Source organism: Eschrichtius robustus, chromosome 19, assembly GCF_028021215.1.
Source record: "Eschrichtius robustus isolate mEscRob2 chromosome 19, mEscRob2.pri, whole genome shotgun sequence".
NCBI lineage: Eukaryota > Metazoa > Chordata > Mammalia > Artiodactyla > Eschrichtiidae > Eschrichtius > Eschrichtius robustus.
The window spans coordinates 31,752,597-31,765,009 of NC_090842.1; the positions used below are offsets into that span (position 1 = coordinate 31,752,597).

Consider the following 12,413-nt stretch of genomic DNA (forward strand, 5'->3'; position numbering starts at 1 on the left):
CAAATTGAAGGAGAAAAACCATATGATCATCTCAATAAATGCAGAGAAAGCTTTCAACAAAATTCAACACCCATTTATGATAAAAACCGTCCAGATAATAGGCACAGAGGGAACTTTCCTCAACATAATAAAGGTCATATATGACAAACCCACAGCCAACATCGTCCTCAATGGTGAAAAACTGAAACCATTTCCACTAAGATCAGGAACAAGACAAGGTTGCACACTCTCACCACTATTATTCAACATAGTTTTGGAAGTTTTAGCCACAGCAATCAGAGAAGAAAAAGAAATAAAAGGAATCCAAATGGGAAAAGAAGAAGTAAAGCTGTCACTGTTTGCTGATGACATGATACTATACATAGAGAATCCTAAAGATGCTAGCAGAAAACTACTAGAGCTAATCAATGAATTTGGTAAAGTACCAGGATACAAAATTAATGCAAAGAAATCTCTTGCATTCTTATACACTAATGATGAAAAATCTGAAAGTGAAATTAAGAAAACACTCCCATTTACCACTTCAACAAAAAGAATAAAATATCTAGGAATAAACCTACCTAAGGAGACAAAAGACCTGTATGCAGAAAATTATAAGACACTGATGAAAGAAATTAAAGATGATACAAATAGATGGAGAGATATACCATGTTCTTCGATTGGAAGAATCAATATTGTGAAAATGACTCTACTACCCAAAGCAATCTACAGATTCAATGCAATCCCTATCAAACTACCAATGGCATTTTTCACAGAACTAGAACCAAAAATTTCACAATTTGTATGGAAACACAAAAGACCCCGAATAGCCAAAGCAATCTTGAGAAAGAAAAACGGAGCTGGAGGAATCAGGCTCCCTGACTTCAGACTATACTACAAAGCTACAGTAATCAAGACAGTATGGTACTGGCACAAAAACAGAAATATAGATCAATGGAACAGGATAGAAAGCCCAGAGATAAACCCACGCACATATGGTCACCTTATCTTTGATAAAGGAGGCAAGAATATACAATGGAGAAAAGACAGCCTCTTCTATAAGTGGTGCTGGGAAAACTGGACAGCTACATGTAAAAGAATGAAATTAGAACACTCCCTAACACCATACACAAAAATAAACTCAAAATGGATTAAAGACCTAAATGTAAGGCCAGACACTATAAAACTCTGAGAGGAAAACATAGGCAGAACACTCTATGACATCAATCACAGCAAGATCCTTTTTGACCCATCTCCTAGAGAAATGGAAATAAAAACAAAAATAAACAAATGGGACCTAATAAAACTTAAAGGCTTTTGCACAGGAAAGGAAACCATAAACAAGATGAAAAGACAAGCCTCAGAATGGGAGAAAATATTTGCAAATGAAGCAACTGACAAAGGATTAATCTCCAAAATTTAGAAGCAGCTCATGCAGCTCAATATCAAAAAAACAAAGAACCCAATCCAAAAATAGGCAGAAGACCTAAATAGATCTTTCTCTAAAGAAGATATACAGATTGCCAACAAACACAAGAAAGAATGCTCAACATCATTAATCATTAGAGAAATGCAAATCTAAACTACAATGAGATATCATCTCACACCGGTCAGAATGGCCATCATCAAAAAATCTAGGAACAATAAATGCTGGAGAGGGTGTGGAGGAAAGGGAACACTCTTGCACTGTTGGTGGGAATGTAAATTGGTACAGCCACTATGGAGAACAGTATGGAGGTTCCTTAAAAAACTAAAAATAGAACTACCATATGACCCAGCAATCCCACTACTGGGCATATACCCTGAGAAAACCATAATTCAAAAAGAGTCATGAACCAAAATGTTCATTGCAGCTCTATCTACAATAGCCAGGACATGGAAGCAACCTGAGTGTCCATCAACAGATGAATGGATAAAGAAGATGTGGCACATACATACAATGGAAAATTACTCAGCCAAAGAAAGAAACGAAATTGAGTTATTTGTAGTGAGGTGGATGGACCTAGAGTCTGTCATACAGAGTGAAGTAAGTCAGAAAGAGAAAAACAAATACCGTATGCTAACACATATATATGGAATCTGAAAAAAAAAAAAAAAGAAAATGGTCATGAAGAACCTAGGGGCAAGACGGGAATAAAGACACAGACCTACTAGAGAATGGACTTGAGGATATGCGGATGGGGAAGGGTAAGCTGGGACAAAGTGAGAGAGTGGCATGGACATATATTTACTACCAAACGTAAAATAGATAGCTAGTGGGAAGCAGCAGCATAGCACAGGGAGATCAGCTGGGTGCTTTGTGACCACCTAGAGGGGTGGGATAGGGAGGGTGGGAGGGAGGGAGACGCAAGAGGGAAGAGATATGGGGACATATGTATATGTATAACTGATTCACTTTGTTATAAAGCAGAAACTAACACACCATTGTAAAGCTATTATACTCCAATAAAGATGTTAAAAAAAGAAATACATAGGCTAATAAAATATCTTTTCTAATTTTTTCAACTAACTCTGAAAGGTTAAGATAGCTAAAGAGTTTTTTACTATTCAAAATAGACTATATTTCCCTATGTATTAAATGTGCTTATTCCCGAGATAGTTGTAAAAACACCCAGCAATTTTTACCTGGCAACAGAACTATTCAAGTTTCATGAGATACAGAAAAACACAGAAATTCACCATACAGAAATAAATCTATATGCTTTCTCTGTGAATTAAACAAGAGTAGAGCCAAGACTTTCACTTTGTTTCAAAGAAATTAATTCTGTAATTATTTTTAGGTCAATAAGATGATCTAGGTAGATTAACTACATTCAGAAGATTTCTCCCTATATTTAACAGCTTTTCTTACAGCCACCTTCTTCCCTGTATATGAACCAGTGCCTTGCTGGGAGGAGAAGCAACAGCAGCCAGCAGCATCTCACCACGTGGCCCACAGGTAGCAGCGCTTCCACAAAGGAAACGACATACGACGACCACAAACAACTTCCTGCCCGTAGTCCTCAAGGTCAGCATGGGGCTTCTTGGTAGCCCTGTTTAAGTTCTTAGCTTAAAGCTTCCTGTGCACTCTGATCAAGAAGAGTCTCTCTTTAACTCCTTAGACCTCTTTTACTGTCTATCGACTCATACTACTAGGTAACCTCTCTTAATTCCATGGCTTTAAAAGCCATCTGTATCCTAATGACACTATATATATCCTAAGGGTATATATATATATATATATACACAGCCCTTACTTTTGCTGTGAGCACTCGTCTTGTATCTCTAAACAGCCTACTTAACTCCTCTACGAGAATATTTAAAAGACATCTCACCCTTAACGTGCTCATAACTCTAACTCTTGATTTTTGCCCCGCTAGACTTGTTCTTTCCCCTCAATAAATGTCAAAAGTAAATATTTATGGAATGCCTACAAGCACTGAATACAACACTGGTCATAGACCTCATGAAGCTTATATTCTAATGCAGGGAGACAGATAATAAACAATCCATCTATCCTTCCTTCCTTTCTTCCTCTCTCCCTCTCTTCCTCCCTCTCTTTCTCTCTTTCTCTCTGTCTCTCTCTTTCTATGTATCTATTATCTTCAGACAATTTTTTCTTTCTACCTACCTACCTACCAACCATCAGACACTGATAAATACTAACAGGAACACTAATGGCAGAGTAAGGGGGAAAGCAAGTCCTGAGGTAGGGGAGGATGCTGGTGGTTATTATTTTATATAGTAGTCAGGTTATCAGAGATCTGAAGGAAGCGAGGAAGTAAACCACATGAGTATCTTGAAGAAACATGCTCTAGGCTGAGGAAACAGCAAGAGCAAAGGCTTTGAGCTGGGAGTATGCTTGGCATATCTGAAGAATGAAAAAGGAGGTTAATGTGGCATGAGTGGAAAGGGTGAGGAGGAAAGTGGTGGGAGATGAATTCAGAGAGGTAGCAGGGCTAGATCACTGAAGACTTTTTAGGCATTTGTAAGGACTTTAGCTTTTATACCATTCACCCAACTGGAGTCATCACTGCTTTCTTTTTTTTCACACCCTAGATCCAAGCCATCAGTAAATTCCAGGATATTCATAGATGTTTTGTTCACTGACATAACCCCAGTATCCAGGACACAATCTGGCATACAGCATACCTTGAGAATATTTGTTGAATGAGAAAGCAAACCAGTCTTAAGTCTGGTCTTACAGGTGAGTTACCCCTTGGAATTAGCTACACTGCCTCTGGAAGCACCTGTCAGAAGTTGCTTATTTTCTGCTGTATGAACACCACACAACAGAAGGGAAACTCCTAGTCGCCATCATCCTAAGTGTCTGCATGAAATTAACACATGATCCTGAAACTCAGTTTAACAGAACTTTCTTAAAGACTACAGATTCTCCGTTTCTCTAGTCTCTTAGATGAAGGTACCAATTTGGGCCAATCAACATTTTCTAAACACTTACTATGTTCAATATGGGCTGTATATTACTGGCCCATCTTCTCAAAACCAACAATCATCAGCATGACACATTCATTTACATTTATATTAAATTCTTTTTCTCAGACCTAACCAAAAATTTTGAAAGTCAAGGTCGACAAAATTTAAAACAGTAAACATAGAGATAACTTTTTCAGTTAAGATAAGTAGGATGTGAATTTTCTTTTTCACACTGGAAGCAAGTAAAACGCACCTACACACACAAGTACCAAAATAAAATAGAACTTCTGGCACGTCTGCTCCTGTACTTCCACTCTTCTGGCATGGCTCAACTCACCTTGTCAAAGTGCTGCTGCAAGATGTTTTTCACCTGCACTCTTTCAGCAGTCTCTGTTCCTGAACCAGTATTCAAACACCTTGCGAGGGTGCCAATTTCCTCTCCAGCATCCTCTCCAAGAAAAATCCGCTCGTCTAAATTCCCGGCAGATAAAACATACTCCTCATAGGCCTTATTGATGGCTTTACTACAGGGAAAAAATAGGCAAAATGTATGCTCACAGAACTGCCAAAAATGTATGCTCACAGAACCGCCATTTCAGTTGTTTTAGGCTACTTGTTTCATTTTTTTCATTTACGAAAAATTCTAATAATTTTGTGAAAGTTAAGTTTTAGTGGGATCACTGTTAATTATAAAAACTGAGGAGTATAAAATGCAAGCTTGCTCCATTATGCTCATGCATTGTAGAGTAAGTATATTTTGGTGACAGTATTTCAGGATGGGTATCCTGTACCAAGCTGCCTGGTAGGTATACAGCTTCTGGTGAGAAGCCTAATTATCTTTCCTAGCTGCTCCAGGCACGTTTGAAGACCTCAGTACTTTCACATCATCATTCTTCACCTGTGTAGTTCCAAAAGAATTTATTTCAAAAATCATGATCCAAAAGCTTAACTGTTAAAGCTTTAAAGAACAGCCATACAATTTTCAATAAATCTAAAACATGTGCTTCAAGTAATAGTGGATAGAATTTTTTATTGCATCCCTATATTCTGCCACAGGACATATTCTAAATTTCCAGGATACAAACAATAAAAACATGAAACTCTGAGGTTTCCTAGGTACATAATTTAAAACATTAAAGTATGTTTATAACAGAAGTACTCACAAACTCTCTCCAAAATTCCCAGGTTCTAAAAAACCAGTAAGATTTTCTTCTTTTCCCTTAAGGAGCTATGATGAAAGAAAAGATCCTTAAGTCATCGTATTAAATCAAGTCTTTGCCCAGAAGATATTTTCAAATTACTTCTTTATTACTTACAAACCTTTTTTTCAAAAAGTTTCCTAATATAGGGTTTCCAGAAATGTTCCTTTATTCCCTTTGCTTCCAAAACTAGGCCGTCATGTAAGGAACAGAGTTTCTCAATGACACAAGGTGGGTCGGAGGAAGGTTTAGAATCCTTAGCGTGAAAATCTTCAGATAGGCCTGTGATGGGTAAAATCACAGAGATAGCAGGTAGCATTCCATAAACCAAACTGTAATAAACTAAAATATAAATAATAGAGAGTCTAATCAGCACTTGAGTTAGCATATGAGTGTACAGGAAATAGTGTAAGGGCCTAATTTGACTCTATTTAAATATACTTCAAAAATAGCAAATAGAGGAAAAGCGTATCACTGCTCAAAAGATTTTGGTTATTCAGTTATCTACCTGGAGATGGTTAAAAAAGAAAAACTAAAAAAATAGTTTAGTATATTGCTATAAGATCTAAAAACCAGAAAAATAAAATTTTGCCAATAAGCGTTACATTCAAATAAAAAATTACTGTTCAAAGTACATACTCTTTATATACTTTAATTATATTATATGTATTTATCATATTAATTTACAGCCCTTCTTGTTCTAGACTCAATGCAAGAGAAATAAATAAAGAAGAGGGAAAAAAATGAAGGGAAGCAGCTATATAGAAATATAAAAGGGAGTTAGGAAGGAAATAAAAGAAAGGACAGAATACAGAGAACATTAAACTTACCAAACCAGAAGCAACTGAAGTAATTAACTCCACTAACTTTAAAAATCTACCTTGAGATTCAGACAAGCTGAAATTCTAATTGTAACCACCCCACAACTAACAATCACTCAGAATCCTACCAAGGTATTACTCAAATAGCAGCAGCATTATATACTAGTTCAATAAATACTTTTTAATATTTGCTTTATACATCATAATTTGGTCTCTTACTGTATATCATTCATAGAAATTATATACCTTAAAGCCTACTAAATGGATTGCCAAAATAACTATCATTTCCAAACACCTTTTAGTTTAGAGTTGAAAATTCATTTTACTTATTTTAGAACCATAGCTACTCCTCTTCTATAGAAAAGATCTGAAATGGAGATTCTTTTAATAAATCTGCTTTGACCTCCTCCTGTGAGTCAGGCATGAAACTTGCCAATGTAGAAAACCACCATCAGCTCTAATGTCATCTTTGCTACTCCAGGCTTTTAAATTCCTTCTTCTTGTTGAGTATATATTTCAGAAACTTCTAAAGTTGTCATCTAAGACTTTAAACTTTGTGATATTTGCAATTTCTTTTTCCATAAATATTTTTACAGAGAGCTCAACTCCTAGTTATAAGTACTCTGGATAACTACGGTGATGAAGCTTTGAAAAGCATTTATGTTCTCTGATGCTAGGAAAGCTGTAGTATGTGTACAACTCCCAACAGTAAACATAAGGTAGAAATGTGAGTTGTCTGATAGTCTTTGATTTACAAACTTACCTTTAAAATTAGGGTTCACAAGTTCTTTACGATTGGAACATTGAAGGGCATTTCCATAAACTAAGTCCAAAGCACACAGCAGAAGATGATAAGAATTAACCAAATCGTCACTAATCATGGGGAAATTACCTACAGGATTATAAATAATTATACAGTTAAATTTGCATCAACTTTACAATATTTTTAAAATAATTTCTTCCTTTAATTAAAATGACATTATACAACAGTGTACAAAGCTGACTCAAGAGCTACAGAAAGTGTTTTGGCAAATTTACAGTTTGAAATATTAAACTCTTAGAAATTTATTAAACGATAAGTGTAAGACTAAGAAGCCCGCTGGCCGCAACTAAGACCTGGCGCAACCAAATAAATAAATTTAAAAAATAAATATTTTTAAAAAAAGAGGTTAAGAAAAACCAAAACTTTACTGAAAATGCCATTCATTAATATTCATTAAATAAGCATTTATTAAATGCCTAGTAGCTGATCAAAATTTTATCATCATTGGTTTTTCTTTTGAAAATTCTGAACACAAACAACTTCATAAATTATCTCAAGTTGTAAGAAATTGTTTGGTATGAAAATATTTTTCTGTCAAGGAAACTGGTAGAAATACTTAGATGGGAAAAGCTGAAAAAATGATTAATATAATTATTTTTTCATGTATGTATTTTAAAAAGACCAGAAACTATAATCAGACTCTTAACAGTAATATTTTAAATACTTTTTGATGTAGTAATACAAGCTCATATAAATTAATGCAACAGGACCACAATAAAAGATATTTCAGTTCTAGAGCTAGTATCCCAGGAATAATTGTTGATGCTTGGTAACAAAAAAATAAACCAAAACCTAAACCTAAAGAAACATGTCTTTTCTGTAGTTCTGGTTTAACTCTAACATTGAAAACAGTTTTTATAGGCAGTTAAAACAGTTTTATTATTCTTAGAAATTAAGAAATACTTCTAGTTTTTTTGTATCTTTAAGCATTAAACACTGCATATATATGCTTCATATTGATTTTACACTCTTATAACATCAGATGAATTCAACTTAAATAGCTAACATACATCTGAAGAATTATTTCTAAACCTTGACATTTTCACACTAAATGCCTACCCAAATGCATACACACACACACTCACACTACTTTGTTTCAGGCTGTTTTCTTTCCTTTCCTCTAAAGAAAGTTACCACTTACCTCAGCATAGCAGGATAAGCAATTCTTTTTTTTTTTTTTTTAATAGATGGAAATATTTCAACAAATCAATTTAAATGGATTAAAGAGAAAAAATAGTTTTCTGCTGCCAAAAAGACAAATGATAATTAATAGGCTAAACTTTGCATTGATATAACCAAACTAACTTGCATGGTTTCACAAAAAAGATGCTTAACATTAAAATATACTCAATTCGTCAAATGTAAAACAGGAAGTGGTACCTACCAGTTTCAAGCTACAAAGCCCTACACACTGACAAGCCTAAACTTGTCGCTGGTGTGTACCTGCCATGGAAGGAAATAACTGGCAGCACAGTGACTTCTAACAAAAATCTGAAATGCCCCTAAAGATCAGAATCTAAACTCCAGGACTCTCCCATCATGACATACTCTACATTTCAAATCCTGACTTTAGAAATAAATCTCACTTCGTGAGATATTTTACCTTTCAATCAACAAAGATAATCTGACTGAAGACTTGGGATAACATGTAATACAGGAAGTGGCACCTAACGGTCTTCAGTCCACAAAGCCCTTCATGACAACAAGCCCAAACTTGTCAATGGTGTGTACTTGCCATTGGAAGTCAACAAAGATAACAGGCAAAAGTTAGCTTGTTTATCAGGAATGAGATAATCTGGGATGCCCACTGTTGCAGACGGTCATGAAAAAGGTGTCTATAAGAGTACACCTTCCCCTAAATAACTAAATCAAGAACTGAATAAAACCAACTAAACTACTCTATTGGAAAAGATCCTAGTGAATCATAAACGATCATAGAGCTGGATCGTGGGTAGACAAAGGCTCTTTAGACCAAATAATTATATACGGAATTAATAATAGTAAGGTAAAACTCAAACACTGAGTTAATTGTAGAGACAAAAAATATGCCACCCCAGTTGATCAAGTGAGACCAAAACCTAAATAGAGACAATACACTTCTTTTCCAATAATTTATATAGTATCAAATACTTACCTCCAAGTATACATATGCCATAAAAGACATAAAACAGATAAAAATCCTATAAGTCAGATATACCTGCCCATAATCTACTGTCAAGACTAATATCATAATATAACACCAGCCACAGTAAGCCAAGTGGTAGCAAAGGTTCCAACCACCATGAAAACAGTTTATACGCTCTTAAGTCTTTCTAAATTTCATGCCACTGATCACACCACCTTCATCTCCGCTAAAGAAACATCCAGTGTGATGGAAAGCAAAAATAACCAAGAGCTTATTTTTGACAAAAGAAAGATTTTTCTTTTCAATCAAGCATGCAACTCAGGGAAGGAAGGATAAGTTCTAACCTAACTAGCTAGAAAGGACCAGCTACAATCAGACAAATCGCACTGACACCAAGGGAGTGACACATCCCTGCTAGAGGGCCTACACATGCAGCATGAAACCAAGAGCTAGGAGATGTGGATTCAAATCCTAGCTCTGTTTCTAGCAGCTAGTTTCTGGGCCTCAGTTACTGACTCTTTAAATAAGTTGGGCAAATTGAGCTAATAATGAGAATCTCTTATATTTATGAAACACCTGCCAGCTCTAATAATTCTTTGATTTTAACTTTGCATTTTATTGGGATATCTTAATGGCAAAGGCATTCTATATAATCTATAGAAAAAGCTGTGTAACTGTACTTTCTGCTCTTCTATATATTAGTAAGAATCATTTCTACATAGAAATACAGAGAGGAAAGAACCTGCTGTATAGCACAGGGAACTCCACTTCGCTGTACAGTAGAAACTAACACAACACTGTAAAACAACTATACCCCAATTAAAAAAAAAAAAAAAAAGACACTATGCCTAGGAATAAGCTACATAAATTTACACATATTTTATATTTCATTTCAATAAACTTAGTGATAGTCAACTCATTCCTGATTAAAAAAAAAAAGAAATACAGAGAGGACAATAATAATAATAAAAATGTATTTCACTGAATGCAGACCTTGGACAGGTTAAGTGAGAAGAGGAGGTAGAGAAAATAAGTTGTATCTAAAGGTATTTGATCAAGCATATTTATCTGAACAAGATGTAAAAAGTAATCTGAACTACTCTGAGAACGATCAGTCCCACTCAATTAAATAAGACATGTCTCGTGAAAAATACAGCACAGATATAAGCACAGACACACTAATGTGTTTCAGTCCATAATTCAGAGATAATGTGCTTTGGAAAAAATGTTGTGTAAGAACAAAACGAAGGATTTTCCATTTAATGAAGGAAGTTTGGGATACTGTAAAGAAATTCAAAAAACTCTTATGAAAAGGCAATACTTAAAAAAGAACCTGGGACTAAAATCCTTGAGAAATTTTTCAGTGAGAATCTTTTCCTGATACACATTATAGGTTGACAATAGTAGTACCTGAACTTTTAAATAAACTAATATTTAAATAAATATCACTCTTTCCTTACCTTTTGCATATATAAAAAGCACCCAACAAAAATGGAAAACTTCAGACACGGTACAGGGCTGTCGCCTTTGGGGGAGAAAAAAGTTATGAGATAACAGAAGAATCAGAAAAAGACATGACAAATGACTGTAAACTAGGTGAGAAACAAAACCCACAGTTAGAGGGAGTGACAGCAGATTCATTTCACATGGAAAATGTGCAAGAGGTTCTGCTCCAACCAAATACTGGTAAGGGAATAGCTGGGAGCGAGGGAAAGCACTCATCTTAGAAGAAAATTCTGAAGAACTGTAAAAGCTTTTGCAGGTCAAGATAAGTATGGTAGAAAATAAAACAAGTAACAATAGTTCTTCTGATGACATCAGCAAGGCTAATGCTGCTTTAAGACCCATGTATGCAGGCAGATATTCCTCCAACTTTTTTCCCCTCCATCATAGTTGATGAAATGTAAACCCTCCCTCCCTAAAGACATTCCAGATTATATATCGAGTCACAAAAGGATTTTTTTTTTTTTTTGGCTGTGCTGCACGGCATGTGGGATCTTACCCCGACCGGGGACCGAACCCGTGCCCCCTGCAGTGGAAGCTCGGAGTCTTAACCACTGGACCGCCAGGGAAGTCCCACAAAAGGACTTTTTAATGTAAATTCGGGGCTCCCCATAATTCCTTATATTTCTATCATTAGGAGTACCTGTTGCAGGGAGGAGGAAGGGGGAAAATAAAAGAGTACCTGTTATATTTGCTAAGTTGTTTGCCACAGGGAGTTTCAGACCTGTTTTAAACTTGGCTTTTCTACCAAATCCTCTGACAATGTTTAGATAAGACATCTGTTGGCTCCATATCCCAATAGCCTTATTCTACCAAGGTGCTTTGAAGAGAAGAATCTGAAGACTGGGGTTTAGTTCCCGCACTGTCATTAGCTAAGTACGCTTGCTCTCCACGTGCCTTAGTCTCTCCATCTGCTAAAAGATCGTTCTACTTGGGTATAATACTGTATTTAATTCACCAGTCGATGGCAAGGATTAAACGTCATTGCCCTGCTTTGAAAAGTAGCCTCCCCACCATAGGCACATGATAAACTATCTAGTTTTGATACCTAGCAAGATAAAAGTCAAACATTTTAGAAGCCATTCTAACTTACAGTTATAAGATAAATAAGTCCTAGCGAAGTAATGTACAACAGAAATATAATTAACATTGCTGTATGTTATATATGAAAGTTAAGAGAATGAATCTTAAGAGTTCTGATCACAAAGAAAAATTTTTTTCTATTTAATTTTGTATTTCTAAGTGAGATGATGGATGATCACTAAACTTATTGTGGTCATCATTTCATGATGTATGTAAGTCAGATCATTATGCTGTACACCTTAAACTTATATAGTGCTGCATGTTAATTATACTGCAATAAAACTGGAAGAAAAAAAAACCAACATTCAAGCCACTCCAAAAACTGGCTCTAGAACTCTAGAACAAACTTAACCTACTTAGCCAAATTTCCTCCTACTTTGCTGCTTTGGTGTCTTCATTCTCCATCCTCTGCATAGAAGGCTACCTGTTATCTCCAAATTCACCTATCAAAATCCTACCCATCC

At 35.4% G+C, this 12,413-nt stretch overlaps 1 protein-coding gene across 2 annotated transcripts in view; it reads right to left on the minus strand.

The window, feature by feature from the left end:
- Nucleotides 1-12,413, minus strand: part of RBL2 (RB transcriptional corepressor like 2) — a 48,680-nt gene that overhangs the window by 29,343 nt on the left and 6,924 nt on the right. For both annotated transcript variants that reach the window (XM_068529414.1, XM_068529415.1), the window contains 5 exons: nt 10,824-10,888; nt 7,179-7,307; nt 5,716-5,876; nt 5,559-5,623; nt 4,733-4,919 (listed from right to left, as the gene is read on the minus strand). In XM_068529414.1, the coding sequence (XP_068385515.1) occupies nt 4,733-4,919; nt 5,559-5,623; nt 5,716-5,876; nt 7,179-7,307; nt 10,824-10,888 (607 nt within the window). The remainder of the gene's footprint in view (nt 1-4,732; nt 4,920-5,558; nt 5,624-5,715; nt 5,877-7,178; nt 7,308-10,823; nt 10,889-12,413) is intronic.